At 38.4% G+C, this 22,496-nt stretch overlaps 1 protein-coding gene across 1 annotated transcript in view; it reads right to left on the minus strand.

Annotated features, from left to right (window-relative positions):
* Positions 1 to 426: 426 nt before the first annotated feature.
* The window catches only part of LOC132182084 (eIF-2-alpha kinase GCN2), an 80,116-nt gene continuing 58,046 nt past the window's right edge, over positions 427 to 22,496 (minus strand). Inside the window, exons 18-30 of the mRNA XM_059595292.1 lie at positions 22,396 to 22,489; positions 19,115 to 19,195; positions 18,897 to 18,953; positions 16,583 to 16,714; positions 16,416 to 16,499; positions 15,354 to 15,462; positions 15,138 to 15,274; positions 4,955 to 5,062; positions 4,631 to 4,716; positions 4,396 to 4,498; positions 4,184 to 4,306; positions 1,095 to 1,234; positions 427 to 939 (exon numbers count right to left, since the gene is read on the minus strand). Of these exons, the coding sequence (XP_059451275.1) occupies positions 1,124 to 1,234; positions 4,184 to 4,306; positions 4,396 to 4,498; positions 4,631 to 4,716; positions 4,955 to 5,062; positions 15,138 to 15,274; positions 15,354 to 15,462; positions 16,416 to 16,499; positions 16,583 to 16,714; positions 18,897 to 18,953; positions 19,115 to 19,195; positions 22,396 to 22,489 (1,225 nt within the window). The 3' untranslated portion in view covers positions 427 to 939; positions 1,095 to 1,123. The remainder of the gene's footprint in view (positions 940 to 1,094; positions 1,235 to 4,183; positions 4,307 to 4,395; positions 4,499 to 4,630; positions 4,717 to 4,954; positions 5,063 to 15,137; positions 15,275 to 15,353; positions 15,463 to 16,415; positions 16,500 to 16,582; positions 16,715 to 18,896; positions 18,954 to 19,114; positions 19,196 to 22,395; positions 22,490 to 22,496) is intronic.

The following is a 22,496-nucleotide window of genomic DNA, read 5'->3' on the forward strand; positions in this document are numbered from 1 at the left end:
AATATTATTTGTCATGCCGTTTACAACTTGACAAAAGCTAAAGATTCTAGATTTTTGCATAATTTAGGAAAAAATAATGTGACCATCTATAGCTAAAGCATTTTACTGCAAAGAGGACGCACCTGAATTTTTTTCCCCCACAATATTTGTATTTTGCAAAAACCCAAATGATCTTGAAAACAAGCCACATTTACATTTACTTGGATTCAAGGTAAGCCATCATAAAACATATCCTCTTTGCTTGCATGATGATGAATACAGGTTATATTGAAACAATGAAACACCAAAAACACGCAACCAACAACAATGGCCGCTGTACAAATGTAAATCAAAGGAAACCAATGAACCATTGAAAGAAAAAAACATAACTGGGAACTGTCAAAAGGAAATCCAAGTTTTGAGATCAATGAGAATAGTAGCAGAACATGAGGAAAATGAACAGCAAGATCTGTCATGTTTTATGTTGGCTCTGAACCATGTCAATCTGTACTAGCAATGTAAGAGAAGAAAGAAGCCTGAGATGCAAAAAGGTTAAATTCTGGTATAGTCATGATTACAACCAGTAGATTTAACTTTTCAGGCAAAGGGAGAATTTTGTTCTTGTGCTGTGAAAATTAATCATATACACATCTACTTACAAAAAACTAGGAATAAAAAGAAAAGAAGAGTTTGATGGCACTATAACCTATTCACAGTTACTACCTATATCCCACAGAATGAATTGACATTTCATATATTTACATATTCACTCCATTAAAATGTGGGAAAAATGTGGGGTTAGACTATGAGGTGGACGAAACCTCAATGGTATTCGGGGGGGGGGGGGGGGGGAAAAACTCAACTTGCAAAACTTCTCACGTGGCCTTTCAGGAATATGACGATGATTCCTGGTGATAGTCTAGCTCTCTTGAAATGAAAGGGGTTGCCGGAGAACATAATCTGTGACAGTTATTGGGACAAATAGGTTAACAGATAAAGTAAATAACAGCTCCTCAATGAGACAACGACTAATAAAGTTCAGAAGACTACTATCATCATTTTAACACGTTTTAAGGTATTGTGAAAGAACAAGACAAGCATCATGATTCACGAACCTGAAAAAGTATTGCCTTGAGGACGACACCTAATTCCAAATTGAGGGGTTTCTAAATTGTGTTGTCATTGCATCCAACAAAAATCTGACCAGGTTTTCTCTCTCAACTTTCTTCTCCTTCTTGAGTTCAAGATGACGGATCTGGAGATGGAATTAAGCAGTATTACATCATCACAGGATTGAATGCATGCATGTGAGCGTGCATGTGGGTGTGTGCTTTTGTTTTTGTGTGTGCGTGCGTGTTTACTTCAAGAAGCTTATTAAGGTTAAGGTCAAGCAAATGTGAAAAGTTTTAAAGACCAACACAGCCAAAAACAGACTCAGGCCAGGAGCCAAACTCCATAATTGGAAAGTCCGATTACTGAGCAGGCTAGGGGAACAATGAATTTAGGGAGAAATAGGTCTCTAAAGAAACCCTAAGTTTCTGTATCAATATTTTTCCACTATTTCCCTTTAAAATTAGTTAATGTTGTGTTGAAGTTTAGGCTTCACTTATCTCCAACTGAATAAAGTGAAGAACTCTCTGAAAATTATTATTGCATATTTTTCTTGAAAAGGACATAGAGCTCAGAAAGTCATTTAAGAATTGATAAAAGTTTGAAAAGGTTAAATCATCACTTATCCTAAAAGTTTAAGTTCATAGAAGATGATAAATTTAATCATTTAATTAATATTCTAACGCACTCCCACACGTGTGGGCTCAAGCCCCCCCTTAATTGTAAGGTCCAACATGTGCAATATTTAATTGAAATGGGAAATGAATGATGGAGACAACAAGGGTCCAAATTCATGATGTAGCCATGTCCTTCTGGATCTAGGGGTGGAAGTTAGTGTTTAGAGTGAAATGTAAGGGGTTTGGCACTTATTCAGTGGAATTGGATGAGTTGGTTCCTTGCAAGGTCTTTATGTGCACAAAGTTCTTCTGTTCTTATGAAGTTGCAACATGTATATGAGTTCTCATTAAGTATATATATAAACAAAATAACGTATACATTGTCAATCACAAAATAATGTTAAGGCACAAAAATTTCCCCAGTGTGAAACTATAAGTCGTTCTGATTGACCCCCACCCTTAACAAATGACACCAACTATTAGCTATAGTTCTGGAAGATCTGTCCTGACCTGGCTGAAACCTGTGCCTATGAAGCTAAGTGGACAATATATGCATTATGATTTATGGATCCCATACACCATGCGACAAATTAAATAATTTGTTTCTCAGTAAGACAACAAAATTTGCCCCTTCTTTTTTAGGCTTTTTCTTTTTAAATTTACTTTTATTTTCCTCCTACTCTCCCCCCTCTAAAAATATCATCCTCATGTATATTTTTCTACTACCCATTGGATACAGCCCTTCCCAGCGTTCCTTAAGAACCGAATCACTCTGCATAGATTGACTGAAAGCAGAAACCCTTCCAAGGGCAGATAATTCTTCTCATAGGAGTTCTCCATTCGATGCCTCAGGCTTTATAAATTGACAAATAAAAGTTATTAATGCAGTCAATTTTCTGCATAGCTTATTCCTTACTTGCACCATCTGGACAGGCTGTATTTATGATAAGATTGTTATTTTCAATGTTGATAGCAAATAAAGTTTTTCTGTAATGAGTAAAAGTATTACTAGCATCTATCTTTAGGAGGTCAGTGATCAAGTTTGGGTAATATGATACTATCATTGGCTTTGACTTGAGTCAATTTTTGGTTGAGGGTTGCAGGGGGTTGGAGCTTTTACGTCAACATTCAATTTGGTCCTAAATCTTAAAAGCTTCAATGAATTCCCTGCTTAATTTAAAAAGTAGCAATAAATAATTGTTGTCATCTGGACATGAGAGGAGGAGCTGACAAAGCAATTTGGCTCACATGACATGTTGCAGGGAAATTATTCATGCGGACATATGCTATGCCAAGTGAAAAACTCCGAAATAATAATTTTCTATGAAAAATAAATAAAACCCCACTCCCCTCTTCCCATGGGCATACATATCACACCAAAACAAGCCTCACCATCGCCACCATCATCCTCACCTTTTTTCAGATCTTACAAAAAAAATACAAACAATAGCATCACCTTCTCATTTATATTGGGTCAAGTCAATCAAGGTCTCTCTCTGTCGCCAGATTTAATCGATCATGAGATGACGAAATTTATTTCTATTTGGTTGTGAGATCTCTGATTATATGACGTTAGCTTGAGTGGTTCGGAAGTGACTCAATTGTAATGTGATTGGCAGACATTTGGGCGGTGGGGATCTGAAATAGCACAAAGTGATGCATTGACAGACACTTCGACTGGAATTGGATCCGTGGGTCAGAGGCATGTCACCATGACATCACATGGCCACTTCCTTGGGATGATGATCTCCTCCATTTCTCTAATTGCCAGGGTTTCTGTTTTTTTTTTTTTTTTAGAAAAAAGTGATTTTTGTTTGTGTTTTTGTTATTATTTAATTAATAAACAAACGTTTCAAAAAATCTTCTAGTTGACACGGACAATTATCCACGTGGCATATGCCTATCAACTAGAAGTGGTCTGTCAGCAATTACATCTGATTACAAAAAGACTAAATTATAACTTTTTAAACTACTCAAGGAATCCATTGCAACTTTGAAGTTCTAAACTGAATTGGAACCTAATACACATGGTAAAGACCAAAATCGATTTTTCCTTAAATTTCCCCAATAGAACGAGTTTGTAACACCATTCCAATTGAACCAGCTACCACCCTAACACCCACCTTCACTGCAGCCCCAAGCACCCACAAAAAAAGAAAAAAAAAAAGAAAGAGAGAGAATAAACGGAGCCATCAGATGGAATGGTAACACTGGAGGACTCTACGTATCTGTATGGGCCCCTTGAGTAACATGAGGGTCAGTAGGTTTGCAGTCTGGCACTCAAGATAGAGAAGGGTCTAGTCATCTAATTACTTTTTAGGAAGCCATACATTTTGATGTTCATCCATGTGATTTAAGTTACAAGATTCATTCATTAACTAAATTGACATGCTACCCCATTACATTCCGTTCAGGAGATATCAATAGCAGAAAAGTAGTATATTCAGAAATGAACTTTCAGACAGTAGAAGTGTTACCTTGACGAAACCAGCTGGAGACACACCTGTGTCTGTTAGGATGATCAGGGTTTTTATATCATGTTCATTTGCATATTCATACTGCTCTGTAAGGCTTGGATCGGGTGTGGGGACAAACTCAGCCTGAAGGACATTAGCAACCAGTAAGCAGAGAGCAACAGTTAGGCAACTTCGTAAAGTGGCCTATTTGCATAAAATTTTTATGCTCAAACCTTGATGTTCTTCTCCCATAATTCAGCAACAAGTTCCATGCGCTCTTCCAACAGACCACCTCCTCCTCTTGAACAAACAAGAATAATTGTGCTAGCTTCGTATCTGTGGATGTAAATATATCTAGTGTGAGAAAAATTTCAATGGAAAGATAATGGTCCAAGGATTAAGGGTTAGAAGAAAGTTGATAGAGTAAAAAAAAAATAAAAGAAATGTAAGAGGTAAAGGACATAGCACCTAGTTGGTTTAAAATCTATCGAAGAGTGCTGAATTATCGTCTCTAATGCAAGGCTAGTCCCAACAGCACCTGGAGGACTGGTTTTCTGGAACAAAAAAGAAAAGAAAGTAACTAATGGTACAAAGTTCATATGGTATTCATTCTAAAAATAATTTGATAATGAATACTATATAATTGGTATAACTGTAACGGTATCTGAAAGAAAAACACACAAACACACTTTTATTGTCCATCACGTTATGTGAACCCATGTGCTTACACATACATACGAGACATAGAAAAAAATACAAAGTAGGAAAAATATACTAATGGAAATAGCTTACATATTCATGACCCCACATTTGGTGAAGCAGATAGTCATAGCGACCACCAGCAGAAAGCAATGCACCGTCGGTAAGTGATCCAGGATTGTTCTCCTTTATTAAATATACCTTGGGAAGAAAAGTGCAACATGGTTGAACCCATACAAACAAAAACATATTCAGATTTTTATCAACACACGGTAAGCAATTTTAGAGGGGCAAGATGTAAATGTTTCATTTGTACGCATGAAACATAATACAATCTGAGTATATGTTAATGTGCAAATAGCCCTAAACGAGAAGAGAAACATTACTTGGATGGTGAGAAGTTGGAGTGAAACTGTTCTATGGATGATCAATACTCAGAAGGAAAAACATTTCCAACACTTGTGATTAAAATCATGTGTTCTGCCACTGCATATTATGTACCGCAGGAAAGAAATGCTAGAACTCTACAACATGAGAGCAAGGATGCCTGGATAGTTCACCATGAGGTGAGCCATTTTGTCAGAAGCAGATTGAACCTAGTAAAAGAACTGCAGAAGACCAACAGAACTGTTGGTTGCACGGCCTCAGTTCTCTCCATTGTTGCTACCTCATGAGGCCATGGAGGACAGCACTGTTAATGGTTTCCACATACCCCATAAGTTTAGAATTATAGTAAACGTATGGGCAATTGGGCGAGACCCACGTGTTTGGAGTGATGCAGAGAAGTTCATCCCTGACAGGTTTGTTGGAAGTAGTATAGATGTCCGGGGACGGGACTTCCAACTTATCCCGTTTAGCTCTGGCAGAAGAGGCTGCCCAGGGATGCAATTGGGTCTCACTGAGGTTTGGCTAGTAGTGGCACAAATTGTCCATTGCTTTGATTGGGAGCTTCCTAATAACATGCAGCCAAATAAGTTAGACTCTGCTAGTTTGATAGCATAGCAATGGTTTTATGGTGTATATATTTTCTCTTGGAGAAGCCGCTTTGGTTGGTCATAGCAATAGCAATCTTAGGCATTGCTGCTAGTTTTTTGCCAAAAAGGGCTGTGTTGCTCTTGTTGTATAACTTGGGATGCCCTTATGCTTTGTACTCATTTTGGTTGGTAATACACTTTGCTTACCCAAAAAAAAAAATTTGTTTATTGTGTTTCTATACTTATGCTTTGTACTCATTTTGGTTGGTAATACACTTTGCTTACCCAAAAAAAAAAAATTTGTTTATTGTGTTTCTATAAATGATATTACAGGCAAATACTTATCAAACAAGTAAGGAATTCTTTGCCTGAGTGCTGGCTTGGCTCCTCTGGCTTCTTGATTGGCTACTTTCAAAGAGAAAAAAAAAAAAAAAAAAAAAAAAAACAAACAAACAAACATGGTAATATGATTATTGATCAAAACAATGAGCCAAAAAATGAGCAAGCAAGCCCAGTCCCCAGCATTAAAGGTACCAAAGCACCAAACAAAAAGAGAAAAAAATGCATATACATATGCTACAAACTCATCTTTTAAGTTTGTGTGAAACCAACTATGTAGAGAGATAGTACTAAACCTACAAACTCTAATGTGTAGACCGTGCTCTTCTATACAACTGCAAGTAATCGTTTCTGAAAAAAGAAAGTTGCACCAACACACAAAACTCCAATTGCTTATACAATAATGTACTTTTCATCGTGTTAGAAACCAGCAGTCTCAAAAGCTTAAGCCATCAAAAAGTAAGCCAACAATGTATATGAAGCACATAACACTAACACTTCATCTCATGTTTGGTCTGTTCAATAACAGTAAACGAGCTCCAGGCATTACACGTGCAAAACAAAAGAGACAGAAAATGGGGGGTCCTCAATGCTTGGTTTTGACATATAATAACCACTAGGTTTTGATACCATGTAATAAATTGTAAGGTTTTTAGTTGGCAAATTAGTGACAAAATATCTTTGGGTGAAAGTTCTAGGTGTAGGGTTGAATCAATACATTTTTTGGAGTTGAAAGAATGAAAAATTAAGAAGTTGAAAATCTCATTCGAATGAGGTCAGGTTGGTTCGAAAGAGATACTATGAAAAGTTTCAGAATGCTTCGGTTGCTGTCTTGGTAACTTCTCATTCGAACGAAGGATCAAAAGGAATCTAGAGAGTTTCGTTCAATACCTCGTTTGGTGATTCGTTCAAACGAGTGGAGCACAGAATGCAGAGTCTTGTTCGGACGAAGCATATTCAAAACTACAAAACCCTAGATCTAGTTTGAACGAACTTAAACTTATTTGAACAAGAATTGCGGCACTTCATAGAAACCCTAGCTGACTTGGTCCAAAAAGCCCCACGTTCTCCCGATCTATACAAGCCTCACATACCACGACTTCAAAAGATCAAGAGAGGCATTATTCCGTTGATAAGAGAAAATTTTGTCATTGTTCTTGTGCTAAATAGATCATAAACTTCTCATAGTTTCTTTTCTTTTATTTTTATTTTTTTGATAGGTAATCAAAGAAATATTATAAAAAAGCAAAGGCGCCCCTAAGCATACAAGAAGTATACAAAAAGGAAACCAAAAAAAAAAAAAAACTCACAAAAACCCAAAGCCCCACGACAGCCCCACAATAGGAACGCAAAACCCCTAGGCTACATTAGGACACAACAAGAGCCCTCTTGCCTTTGCCCCGGCTAGAACCAACTCCCCTAGCATCAAAGTTGATTCAGCATTCTAAATTCTTAAGCTTTCTACTCCCTTTTTGTTTGGAAGCAGAGATTCAAACCTCTAGAAAGCCCTTCTCATTCCCTCCATAAGAAATCCCCTTGGTGTGATAGCACAGCCTTGGCAATCTTGAAGAACCCCAGGAAAGCCTACAACAACCCCCCCCCTCCCAGATCCCTCCAAGACATACCTGGCAAGAATTAAGGAGAACACCCAGAAGCCGAAGAGGACAGAAGCCACAGCCTATGCGGGATCTGCTCACCCACAATACCATCAGCCCATTGAAAAGAGGTAGTTGGCCCATCCACGTCAGACCACAGCGAAATAGCTGACCTGCCGGGCTCTGGACCACCCAAGAAGCTGTCGGGAGAAGGAAGCCTCACTGAAGAAAACTTACCAGAATGGACTTGCTGACCCCATCCCTAATTGCCACCAGCGTAGGTAGGGGCAATGGCCCCAACCAACGACGAAGCAAGAGAACTTAGCAACAAAGACAACGGGACGCTAATCGCCTCCACAGCCTCGGCAATCAGTTTCTCATCCATTTGAGCTCCTCTTCCAACCTATGGCTTCCAGGAATAACACAACATGGACTTGGATTCCGTTGGGTACAGAGCCGCCCTAGATGCCATCATCACGAAAAGAAAAAAACGGAGCCTATGACCCAACTCAGCCGCCCCTAAAGAGTACCCACCGGGATCACCGAAAGACGCCAGACCACTTCTAATGGTGGCCAGAAACCACTGCAAAGCTTTCAGCCATCAGAATTCTGATTTGAAGCAGATGAGGTTCGTTCATGAAGGCAATCCATATAAAAGAAGCCTAAAGATTCTGGAGTCACTGAAGGTACAACCGGGTGGAAGTGCTTCGTATTAATGGCATCGTATCCGGTGATCCAGTGGAGGTAAAAGATCACATAGTGCAGTATTACCAAAGTCTTTACTCGGAACAAAGCTCTTGGCGCCCTACAATGGATAACCAGCCATTTTTGTACATCGAGGAGGAGGACAATAGGTGGTTAGAAAGAGATTTTGAGAAAAAGGAGGTTTGGGAGGTGGTAAAAGGTATGGATGGTGATAAGGCTCCGGGTCCAGATGGCTTTTCCATAGCTTTTTTTCAAGCTTGCTGGGGTGTTATTAAGCAAGATGTTATGGCGGTTTTTGCAGAGTTCCATCGCAGACGTCAATTGGTGAAGAGCTTGAATGCAACCTTTATTTCCTTGATTCCAAAGAAGGCGGATGCGGTGGAGATGAAGAACTTTCGGCCCATTAGCCTGGTGGGAGGGGTGTATAAAATTATGTCTAAGGTTCTTGCCAATAGGATGAAAACTGTTTTGGGTAAGGTCATTTCCTATTCTCAAAATGCTTTTATTGGCGGCCGGCAAATCCTAGATTCTGTTCTTATTGCAAATGAATGTGTGGATAGTCGCATGAAATCAGGGGTGCCAGTTCTTTCTAAATTGGATTTGGAAAAGGCCTATGACCATGTAAATTGGGACTTTGTTTTGTATTTGCTGCATAGATGTGGTTTTGGCGAGAGGTGGAGGGCTTGGATAGAATGGTGTATTAAGACGGTAAGATTTTCCCTTCTTGTGAATGGTTCTCCGGAAGGGTTCTTTAACAGTTCGAGGGGAATCAGGCAAGGGGATCCTCTCTCACCGTTATTGTTAGTGCTTGTTATGGAGGCTTTGAGTAAGATGGTGAATGCGACAGTTGACCAAGGCCTTTTGACTGGTTTCTCGGTGGGAAATAGGGTCTTGTCGGAGTTGATGATCTCACACTCCTTATTTGCAAATGATACTTTGATTTTTTGTGAAGATTCTATCGAGCAAATCCGGTATGTTCGTCTCATTCTCTTATGTTTTGAAGCTATTTCGGGTTTGAGAGTGAATCTTGGAAAGTCAAAGATTGTGGCCATTGGTGAGGTGGAGAACATTGGGGGCTTAGCTAACATTCTTGGGTGTAGTGTTGCCGAATTGCCTATGAAGTATTTGGGCCTCCCTCTTGGGGCGTCGTACAAGGATACGGTTATGTGGAATGAAGTGATCGAAAAGATGGAGCGTCAGATGGCAGGTTGGAAGAGAATGTATCTTTCTAAAGGAGGTCGCTTAACCCTCATTAAGAGCACTTTGGCTAATCTTCCGACTTACTTTTTGTCTCTATTTCCGATCCCTGTAAGTGTAGCTAAAAGGATTGAGAAAGTCCAAAGAGATTTCTTGTGGGGAGGAATGGGGGATGAGCCCAAGTTGCATCTTGTAAGTTGGAACCAAGTTTGTAGCCCTCTACGTTATGGTGGTCTTGGCATTCGGAAGTTGCATCAGTTTAACCAAGCTCTTTTGGGGAAATGGCTTTGAAGAAACGCAAATGAGAACAGGGCGCTTTGGTGTAAGTTGATCAAAGCTAAGTATGAAGACTAAGAAGGTGGGTGGTGCACGAAGGAGGTTTCGGGCTCTCATGGTGTGGGGCTATGGAAGCATATTCGGAAAGGGTGGAATTTCTTTGCCAAAGGTATTCGTTTTGAGGTGGGGGATGGTTCGAAAGTCCGATTCTAGCATGATATTTGGTGTGGGGACAATTCTTTGAAGCAAGCTTTCCCATCCTTATACAGTATCGCCAGATACAAAGAAGCTTGGGTGAAGGATAATTTTATTGGGAGGAATGGGGTTGTTGAGTGGAATGTCATTTTCATACGATCGGTACAAGATTGGGAGATGGATTTGGTTTCTCCTTTTTTTGATCGGTTGTATTCTTGCAAGGTTTCCCTAGGCAGCGTAGATTGTATTTGCTGGTCTCCGCCCAAGAAGGGCAAGTTCGAGGTTAAGTCGTTCTATAAGGCCTTGGCCATTTCTAATCAAGAGGAGTTTCCTTGGAAGAGCATTTGGCGTACTAAGGCGCCTCAGCGGGTGGCTTTTTTCGGTTGGACTGCGGCCCTAGGCAAAATTTTGACTCATGATACGCTGCGTAAGAGGAACATAGTGGTTGTGGAGTAGTGTTGTATGTGCAAAAAGACCGGAGAGTCGGCCGATCATCTTCTTCTCCACTGTGAGCTTGCAATTGCTCTTTGGCACACAATTTTTCAGCGGTTTGGGTTGCATTGGGTCATGCCTTGCCGGGTGAGGGCCTTGTTTGCTAGCTGGTGGTCGGGAGGTCGTTCTCGAAGCGCGGTTGTTTGGAAGATGATCCCTCTATGTTTTATGTGGTGTATTTGGAATGAAAAAAATGCTAGATGTTTTGAAAATTCCACTAGGACCATAGAGGAATTGACTTATTTCTTCTTCTTTACTCTTTACTCTTGGACAGCCGCTTGGCTAGCTCCTTTAGTGATTAGTTTCTCTGATTTTCTTTTTCATTTCTCTCCCTCCTAGGCGCTCTCTGTTTATACTTCCCGTGTATATAGGTTACGCCCCTTTGCGCTCTTTTATATCATTACTTATCAAAAAATAAAATAAAACATGATTATTACTTATCAAAAAAAAAGATTATGGAGTCATTGCGACGTGAGGTGAATGTGTTGTTTACCGGGGTTACGAGATTGGGTTTTCAAGTTTACAAAGGTTTTGTAAGTAGAACAATCTGTAATATAAGCCTTCTATTGTGAATGCCTTTGGAGTTGGTTGCCTCTCAGAGTGGTTTTACTTTTTGAAGAGTCCTTTTTTTTAATGAACAATCCATTATAATAGCTAGTTACCCACCCAAGGTGGGTGGGGTGTGTGCTTATGCCAATAACAACCTCACGCAATGGTGAATCAATTGCATATCACATGACCACCCCAATACAAGGAGAGGAGCAGAGGGGTGTTGCAACTTTTTGAAGAACTGAAGGTTTTAACTTCATCACCAAATCTGTGTGTTGATTTGTTTTATGCTTATTCTTATTTTGGTGTTAATATCAGTGGTAATTGAATCATAAATTGGATTGTTAAAATTGTGTTTAACAACTTGGGTTCAATTGGAAAAATTTCATAAACCATAGGTTCTCTATGCTTGGCCTATGAGGAAGCACACCAACAATATATATCAAGCACACAACAACATGCTCACACTAATACATCAATTTAGGGTCCAAACTTCAAATAAACCATATAAACTTATTCCCCTCGTTTCAAAGGAATTTAACAATTTAAAATAAAACTGAATGAAATATTTTCATATAGTTACTAAAAGTCATGTACCAGAACTAGAATACTAGATTAATGGACTCGATAATTAAATCCTCACTAACTTTCATTCTGAAAAGTTTCATAATACAACTATAAAGTATTGTTCTATTATAATGTATGACTGTAATTAGCTAACAAATAAGTGAATAGCTTAAAAGAGGTATTGTTAGGTGCCATGGTAAACTCTTGGGTGCCAAAGGCAAGTGGATGAGTTCAAGTCTAGACAGCAGCCATTTCACACAAAATGTTTCAGGCTAGGATTGTATCAGACCTTCACAGGACCCACATAGATGCGATCAGCACTAGAAGATGAATAGTTATGTTTTTTCTTTAGTAAAAAAGAATCATGTTGTATGCTTTGCTGCTATTTTACCTCATCTTCATTTTGAATTAGACATCCCATTGAACCAAGAAAATAATTTATGAATAAATTTTAAGTTCGGGTGCCTGGTAGGAAACAGACATTCATGATCAGGAAAATTCCAACATGATCACAAATATTTACAATGTGAATGCAAGATCATGACCAGTAAATCCAAATTGTACAGTACTGGATGTGTTCATTCATCCCAAAAACTTAGGTTGATAGGAAATGGTAAATTTTTCATTTTACTAATATTCTAACATTTCTCCTTACATGTGAGTTCAAACTCCCCCTCAATAAGTGAGGCCTAACATGTAAAAAATTTAATTGAAATGTGAGGTAAATTATGAAGTTAGGGTTCAAACTCAGAACCATTACTCCAATACCAAGTTGAATAATGAGAAGAGAGAGTAGGGGTCTAAATTTTTTTTTTTTTTTTTTGATAAGTAAAGATGTATTAATCAAAAACGCAGAGGGGTGCAACCCTAGTACATAAGGAGTATACAAGAGAGCGACTAAGAAGAAGAAAAAGAAGAAGAGAACATAAAAAGAAAGTCAGGGAAGCTGATTACTAAGGGCGCTAGCCAGCCAGCAATCCCAGTGAAAAGGGTGTACAAGAAAAAGTGGATAAGGTCCTCAATGTTCCTAGACGAGTCCTCCAAACATCTAACACTTCTCTCAATCCAGATGCACCACATAAGACAAAGAGGAACCATCTTCCACACAACAGTACTATGAGATTTGCCACCCGCCTACCAAGAAGCATGCAACCCCTGACGCTACTAGACATCACCCAACACAAACCAAACCGAGAGAAAATGGCATTCCACAAGATACGCGCAGCCCTACAATGAAGAAAGAGATGGTCAACTGACTCCCCATCCGATTCACACATGCAATAACGGTTTATCACAACAATACCTCTCTTCCGAACATTATCCAAGGTTAGAGTCTTCCCAAGCGGGGCCGTCCAAGCAAAAAAGCCACTTTCAAAGGAACCTTAGTGGGCCAAATACTTTTCCAAGGGAAAGGGGTAGGATCTTTAGAAGCAAGGATCCTATAAAAAGATCTTACCTCAAATTTTCCTTTACGTGAAGAGATCCACCACATCCTATCCTCCCCTACCCCATGCATCAAGTGTGAATACAAGAGCGTGTAAAAAGATGCCAAGACCTCCACTTCCCAATCATGAACCCTACAAATGAAGGAAACATTCCACTGCACAGAGCCATTTGGACACTCCCTATTATCCGCAATAGACGTATCATTGGCAATGAGAACTGAGTCCAAGATTTGCCTACCTTTAACAAAAGCATTATGGGGTTTAGAGATGACCCTATCCATCACTTTCTTCATTCTGTTGGCTAAGACCTTTGCAACAATCTTATATGTCCCTCCCACAAGGCTAATCGGACGAAAATCCTTAATATCGGAAGCTCCATGTGTCTTTAGAATAAGAGAGATAAACGTAGCATTAAGGCTTTTTTCAAATTTACCTCGCTCATGGAACTCCGCAAAAACAGCCATAATGCCATCTGAATCACATTCCAGCAATCCTGGAAAAAAGCCATAGAGAAGCCATCTGGGCCTGGGGCCTTGTCCCTATCCATACCTTTCACCACCTCCCACACCTCCCTTTCCTCGAAAGGAACTTCCAACCTAGAGGCCTCACCAACATTTAACAAAACTCAAGATCATCCAACCTCGGTCTCCAGTTGAGGCTCTCTGTGAAAAGAGACTCGTAAAAACTAGTAACATGGTTTCTAATGACCTCTAGATCTGAAGTAGTAGAGCCACCCACAGTCAGAGGCTCAATAGAATTATGTCTTATGTTTGCATATCATTTAATCATGTCATCTATCAGCTTTTGGTGAATATTTCAAACAAATCCCAAATTTTGAAACTTCATGTTATCTAATAGAGACCTACTACAATTACTCATACACCTTTCACGAAGCATCTGCTCGCTTCTTTAAGCCCATATAAGTGGTTGCTTCGTAATTAAAGCAAATATTTAGCCACATATTTCCCACAAAATGTGAGTGTTTATACCTCAACTACTTCAGCAAGTACCAATTAACACAATTATCTTCTTGTATTCTTTTCAGTGAAAGCAATAAACAAATTCTAGAGACCTGCATTGGATCCATTTACTCCTCCCTCGTAACACATATGTGAAGGTAAGGACCTATGACCTGTTGGCAATATATCTTGTATACAATGCGAGGGAGGGTCCAGTCGGTTTAAATTGGAAAACCAAACTCTTAATCTGACCTCCAACCCGACCACCGGTCACAAATACATTTGTCTTTTGACAACCGACCCGCCCTTGACGAAAACCAACCAATTTTGGTCAACATCCGCCTGGTGGATAGGGTAGTCCATTTTTTCGAACACCCTAGAGAAGAGCAAGGAGAAGAGAGAAAGAGAGAAAGAATATGGCTATCTAGAAGAAAGGACCCAAAATTAGGGTTACCACCCTACTAGCATTTTTTTTTTTGATAAGTACCACCCTACTAACATATTATTTATATAAGATTTGGAAAACAGAATTACATGAATGCCCAACAACAATAATAATAATAATTAGATATCATCAACCATGGCTATTGTTGGGCTCAGTTTAAAAGAATTAGCTCAAATATTTAACATGATCAAATTCAGCTTATGATAGTAAAAGGCTAATGATAATTAAGGAGGCTAGACTAAGAGCATATGATGGTTTGTATGATAAAATAGACACAAAGGGTGGGGAAAGGATATTTATAAATTAGCTAGGATTAGAGAGAAAAAGCGAAGGGATTTAAACTATCTAAAGTTCATCAAAGATGCGGATAAAAGAGTTTTAGTAAAATTAAAATTAAAGAAAGGGAAATAAAGAAGTGATTTGGAATAGTGAAATTTCACGGGGCTAGAAATACTGGCTTATAGATTCCCAGGGTGGTAGTGCTTAAGCAACTGATGTGATTAATTCCTAAAGAAAAAATTAACCATAGATACGATACCTGAAAGAACAAATCTCTATGATAGCTCTCAGTTGGTGGCATTAATGCATCTATATATACATGTTTTTCAATCCTCCATACTCTCAAGTAGCTAAAGAGGTCTGACAACTCATCAAGTGCTTTGCGTGTAGTTGTATCTGCATTGTTATTGTACCAGATGATAAGCGTATGTTTCATCATAGAATTTATGTAAAAATATAAACAATAAAATTCTACCAGCTGGCAAGGCTCCCCTCAATCTCGGAATTGCCTGATCAGCAGCTCCACAGAACCTTAAACTAACAGTTTGCAACCTATTTACAACAGCTTCTGCTAGATTGAGCTCCTGTAAAAGAAATAAAATTAAGAAGAATGAATAGATCCATCTGAAACACATTATAGTAGCTATAAAAATTTGCATGCATCCCCTTCACAAGATTTATTGTCATTTTCTTTTCAAGCCAACCAATTCATTTAAGACAGGGTAAACGGCAATGAAGGTCTTTTAGCGCTGAGAAAATAATACATGCAAGAATTTTGGTGGTTCAAGGGAATACCAAGAATATTTAGGAAAGACTTATTAGGCATGGTATGTGCCATGACAGCATGAACAAGGTATTAAATTCATGATCATTTAAAAAAAGAAAAATGATAGCTATAAATTACAGAGAGAGAAGACTGTAAGTGTGAAACTAGTTATATAAAGCACATTTGGACCGATGGGCCTAGATAAACAACCTTACTAAGCCCAGTGATTGATAGTATCCAAGTCCTAGTTGCATCATAGGATGACTAGCACATATATCCACTTATAGGTTTATAAATATAAGGGGCATCTGTGCTTCCATTTATACCTAGTAGGAGTTCTTTTGTATACTTCCTGTTTACATGAGTTGTAGCCCTCTGTGCATTTTTTAATATACATTATTTATCAAAATAAATAAATATAAGGGGCATCCATAACTCTACTGGACACCCTCATGACATCAAACTCATGGAAACATAGCCAGATGCATAATGGCAGCAATTTGTACATGCTTTCCATAGCTTCTAAAGTGACTAATGTATAAAATTGACTTGCATTCACAGAAAAGAGAAGCGCATTTGCTAATACAAAGATTAAATAAAAGATCAAGCCAACTACAAATTCTATGCATTTTTAAAATGTAAGACATAATAAGAATCACTAGGAAATAAAATGTTGACTGTTGTATTAGTGTATAATTCCAAAAAAAAATAACTGTCATAGGAAAACTATATATATATAGTTCTTTTTTTTCAAATAATTTTGCCACAAACCTGCAAAAGCTGACGCCTTATGACTCCCCATTTTGATTTCCTTTCAGCAGATTGAGGACGCAGAGAACCCATCATAGAACGAATCTTCATTCAGAAATGGAAGCATCTGTCAGGTCATACTTCACGTACTAAATGGTGCTAATCTCATAAGTACATTAATGATATACCTCTGCTACTTTCTGTCTATGCTCTGCCTTCACTCCTATCCAAGACCAAATTGCATCCAGAAGGTCCGCATGATTTAAATGAATATCACATGAATCTGGATTGAAAAAATGACCTACAATGTCCATTGTCACCTGTAAAATGAGCCACAAGTATAATGAATACACTTATACAGCATATAGACAGATCCACCAGAGACACAAAGATAAGAGGTATTAAGAGGAAATGCTGCAAGTTATATGTCAATAATCCCTAGTTGTTAGTTACCACAGCCGTCAAAAGCTCAAACTGTCAGAAAGTGGACCAACAACGTATATCAAGAATATGATGTGTCAATGCATAAACTGGTCCCGCTTAAACTTTGTGATTTCTCAAATTTGGCAAGCAAATTGGGATAGAGGGAGTATTTCTTTTTCACATATTTTATGCAGACTGTATCTATGTACATCCAGACATACATAAGAGCATAGTTACCTACGTTCTCATACACAGTCAGATGTATGTACATATACACATTCATTACATATATACATGAATACATGCTCGCATATTTGATGAACCACGGGGTTTTGTCATTCTGTGTTCTAACCAGACAAACGGGTCTGTCATTTTAGAAGTGTGAGTGTGCGTGTGTGTGTGTATATTATATCTTGTTTTTGTTCTGCTTAGATTGCCCGTGAGTTTCTGAACTTATCAAATATCTCAGATACTTGATACAGGGTCCAAATATTCTACAAATTCCAGGATGGTGATCCCTCACTCACCATAAAATGTCTCTGTCATTGGCTGGCTCTGTAAAGCCTGATTTACTACATTCTGTCTAGGGCCAGAAAGACCCATAGCGTTACAGGTCTTAATTACCAGTCTTTTTCAATTTTCCCCATGTCACCTTCACCGGTGCATCAACCAAAGTTCTATGCTGCTTGAGACCAAATCATTTTCATCATTATTCAATCATCTTGTATGAATATGTCCTATCAAGGACCTAAACTTCCTGAAGATATATTCATTTATAATGTTCCATCCTTGTCTGCAACTCACCATTTTAAATCAAAATTTTACAGGTAATATGCTTACAGCATTCTGAAGGCTTAAATTTTCCATTAAATCCTACCATAAGAATCAATTAAGGAAATAGAGTGAACAGCAAGCATCATGGGACCACCTTTTCTACTTGTATAGCCAATTTATATATGCCTATGTTTGGAGGGTAGAGTAAAAGAAAGAGAACGAAGAAAGAACAAAGCAGAGGATGGAGCCTCTTTTCTCTATGATTGGGTCAAATCAAGGGGAGGGAAAGATAACAGAGCCATCACCTTTCTTGCATCGCTTTGCTTCCTCCTAATTTGGAAGTAAAAGGGGAAACAAATTATGTGAAAGCAAACTTTCTTATTAAAATGGGGCCACTATTGGATCATACTTATCTGAAAGCAAACTTTCTTATTCGAATCAGGCCACCACTTGGATTATTCCCACTCCTTTCTTTCTTGATATAACCAGACACAAGGAATGGTAATTTCCCTTCTGCTCTTACATTCGTTTCTCTTCCAACCCTTTCCTTCCCTTTACATAAGGTGAATGGATTAAGGCTAGGAAGTGAAAACAAATTAAAGGACGAAAGTCAAAACCAAGACTTCGAAGTCAAAGGCTTCCTCTTTTTCTCACTACCTCTCCCTTGCTTACAATATCTTAGTTCTCTAACTTTTTCATTCATTTTTATTCTATGAAAATAAAATCCACCATTCTAAAATACAATTAAAATTCCCATACTTTCAAATTACAATAATTTATAATTATAGTTATTATAGTGTATTAGTTATAAAAAGCAATAACAAATTAAAAAATACATGAAATAACCAGATCTTAAAATCAAGCGTGTCACAAATCTCTAATAAGATTGGAGCCAACTTAATAGAATAAATTAGAAACATCATAACAAGAGTGCAATGAAAATTTGGATAATTGAACCAAAATAAGTTGTTGTTCCATCCCAACACCCCTAAAAAATTCAATTATGCCTTCTTCTTCTGGGATTTTTGAAAAGTGTTTGTCAGATTGATGCATCAAGAAAATAATGATGTCTTTACCATGTGTCGAAGTGACTAGCCATTAAGACTTCAGATAATGCATAGTACAACTTAAAATCAAGAATCACAATGTTATTTTGAAGAAATCATTTTATGAAGGGGGGGAAAAAAAGGTATACTTAATAATTAAAATTACGGGACACTTCCATTATTTGATTTTCAAAAGAGGTTGGGGGAGGGAAAGAGAGACACGGAGTGAGAGCATGGTATAAACAAAAGAATCCAGCACCTTGATAACCTCTGCCTCTGTCAATGCTGATGCACCTCCAATAATGTCAAAATCACCCTGTTGACAACACATTCTGTATAAAGAGGCTTCAACTTATATCAAATTCCCCCGAAAGTTAACATGGGGGCACCATTAGGAACATTGCATATGATTCACTTCCAAAACTATAAAAGAATAGGAGACAAACCCATAACATTTTCAATGATTGTAACGCACACCTGAAGGTAGCGATTCGGTGGTGAATGCCCAATTGCTCTTCTATAGACACAAGATATTTCATATCGCTTGAATGAAAATTTCTGCAGCATAGAAAGTATCATCACAAGTTACTTTAATTGACATTATTTTTCATGTTTATCACTAAATAGAGAAGCATGTGCTACAGCAATTGGCATTGTAAAATCCAACTATGTGACTATTTTTTTTTAATAAGTAATCGAGATATCATAAAACGTGTAAAGCGCCCCCAAGTAAACAAGGAGTATACAAGAGAATCCACTTAGCTAGTAGGAACAAAAAAAAAAAAAATCATGATAATTAATCACCAAAGGAAAAACACAAGCAGTTGTCCATACAAGGTGTTGAAAAATAAAGATTTAACCTTCTCCAAAGTCCTCTCATGGTCCTCAAAATTTATATCATTCATTTCCCCCAGAGATACTACAAAAGGCATGAAGACACCATCTTCCACACAACAGCACTCCGAGTGGTGCTAGCAGTCCACCAACAAGCATACAAGTCAACTACTTGTCTAGGCATAACTCAAGACAGCCTAAATCGACAGAAGAAAACATTCCAAATGCCACAATCAACCTCACAATGCAGAAGAAGATGGTCTATAGACTCCTTATTTCCTTTACACATACCACACCTATCAACCACAATGACATGCCGCTTCCAAAGATTCTCCATGCTAAGGATCTTTCCTAGGACCGCTAAACAAACAAAAAAAGCCACCCTTTACGGAACCTTAGTCCGCCAAACACTCTTGCAAGGGAAACAGAAGTCATCATTACACCCCATGACACTATAAAAGGATTTAACATGAGACAACACTCTTTTGGATGGGAGCCACCATAACTTGTCCTCACCTTCTCGTCTCAATTGCACTGAATACAACAACCTGAAGAACGCGACAAAGACATCCACCTCTCAATTATGAGCCGCTCATGTTAAATCCTACGTATTATATGCCCCTAGCGAATATACCCACGTGTTATTTGTCCTTATTCACTATTCTAGTGAAGGTTGCCAACTGTATTGAGAAATTACAGCAAGATTTTTTATGGGGAGGGTTAGGCGACGAGTTAAAATATCACCTAGTGAATTGGTCCAAGGTTTGTTCCCCGATATCTAAGGGGGGGTTGGACATAAGAAATTTGAGGATATTTAATCGTGCCTTGCTAGATAAATGGATGTGGAGATATGGGACCGAGAGAGAAGCATGGTGGAAAGCAGTGGTGGATGCTAAATATGGTAGTTCATGGGGAGGATGGTGCTCTCGTGAGTCCACTGGAGCTTTTGGGGTGGGGTTGTGGAAGAATATTAGAAAAGGGTGAGAGTCATTCACTCGATTTACTAGACTTGTTGTTGGGGACGGGACTACAACTAGATTTTGGCATGATCGGTGGTGTGGGGAAACGACTCTTAAGGTTGCCTTTCCAATTCTCTTTAGTATTGCATGGGAGAAGGATGCTTTGGTTGCAAAGAATTTGGAGATCTTAGGTGGCAGCAACCAGTGGAATGTAAGATTTAATAGAGAGGCTCATGATTGGGAGGTGGAAGTCTTAGCATCGTTTTTTCAAATGTTGCACTAGTAACAGTAAGGAGAGGATGCAAAGATAAGCTGTGGTGGATTCCATCCAAAAGAGGCACTTTCAAAGTTAAGTCTTTCTTCAGTTTATATAGGGTTTCCTTGGAAGAGTGTGTGGCGGACTAAGGCTCCTTCAAGGGCAGCTTTCTTTGCTTGGTTGACGACAGTAGAAAAAATACTTACTATGGATAATTTAAGGAAACGACAGGTTATAGTCGTAAATAGATGTTGTATGTGCAAAAGAGATAGGGAGTCTATTGATCACTTACTTTTGCATTGCGACATCGCTCATGCTTTGTGGAGTGCTCTTTTTAGCCGTTTTGGGTTATCATGGGTCATGCCATCAACTTGTGTGCCTGTTGGTGGTCTTGTGGTAGGACGAGGAGTGCGGTGGTGTGGAAAATGTTGCCTATATGTCTGTTTTGGACTATTTGGAGGGAGAGAAACAATCGGAATTTCGAGGATTTGGAAAGATCATTAGAAGACATTTTATCCTCGTTTTTACACTCCCTATATTTGTGGACTGCTGATTTTCTTGTTCGTTTTTCTATTTCTAGTTAGGTATTTCCGCTTGTATACTTCCAGTGTACGTAGGGGCGCCTTACGCTTTTAAAAAAACTTGCATATTATTTATCAAAAAAAAATTATGAGCCGCTCTAGCAAAGCTCACGTTCCACTGAATAGAACCTCCGAAAAGTTCCACGTGAGCCTCAATACAAGCATCATTTGCGCAAGCAATACCAAATAAAACTGGAAAGCCTTCCTTAAGGGCCAAATCCCCACACCAAAGATCATGCCATAATCTAACTTTGGAGCCATCTCCCACCTCAAATCTAATAGAATTGAGAACTTTTCCCAACCCCTCCAGATATTCTTCCATAACCCCATCCCATACGCCCCAACAAACTCACTAGAACTCCACCCTCCATTTAGAGTCCACCACCACTCTTCAACAAACCTCTCTCTCAAGCCCATAGGACCAAAGCCATTTTACCTATGTGAGCATGATTGAACCTCTTGAAAGGCACTTCATCACTGACCAAGTGCTCTAAATCTTATTGAAAAAGACAATTAAAAACCAAAGGTAGAACTTTAATTAAATGAATCTCTTTTGCTTTATGACTTTTTAAACCAAAGGAAGAACTTTGATTGAAAGAATCTCTTTAGCTTTATGACTTTTATCTTACCTTCCCCCCCCTCCCCGCGAATTATTCATTCATACATATCTAGCCTCTCATTGGTGGTCTTTTGTGAACTTTAAAAACCAGTTTTCTTTTCTTTCTTTCCAAACCAACTTAAAAGTAAAATTATCTAGTGCTTCACGAGAAAGAAAAAGCATTTATCTATAAGTTAGAAACAAGTGTTTGTGACCCAAAAAGAAAAATAGTGGAAAAAAAAAACACACACACACACATAAAAAATTAAAGAACAAAGCTAAGGTTGAGGTCTCGCCAAATCAATGTATGCTTAGCAAAACACAGAAAAGTACAAATATTTTGCCAGAAAATAAAAATTAAACCCATGGCATAAGATGAACATCTAATTACAGAGGAATTCAAATCCTATACCATGCTCAACCAGGGTATAGGCAGTTGAATTAAAATCCCAATGATTTCAGGTAAGTTCGTAAAAATCAATGACAAATAGAAGAAAAACTAACACAGCTCCCTGTAGAAGAGTAAATACCTGGTGGGAGATCACCCAACTAACAAAAGGCAAACGCAGCTCATGGCAAAGTTCAAGCATATCTCCTCCGTGGGTCAACAGTTTCACAGTGTTCCTTCCCA

The sequence above is a fragment of the Corylus avellana genome, chromosome ca1 (assembly GCF_901000735.1).
Source record: "Corylus avellana chromosome ca1, CavTom2PMs-1.0".
NCBI lineage: Eukaryota > Viridiplantae > Streptophyta > Magnoliopsida > Fagales > Betulaceae > Corylus > Corylus avellana.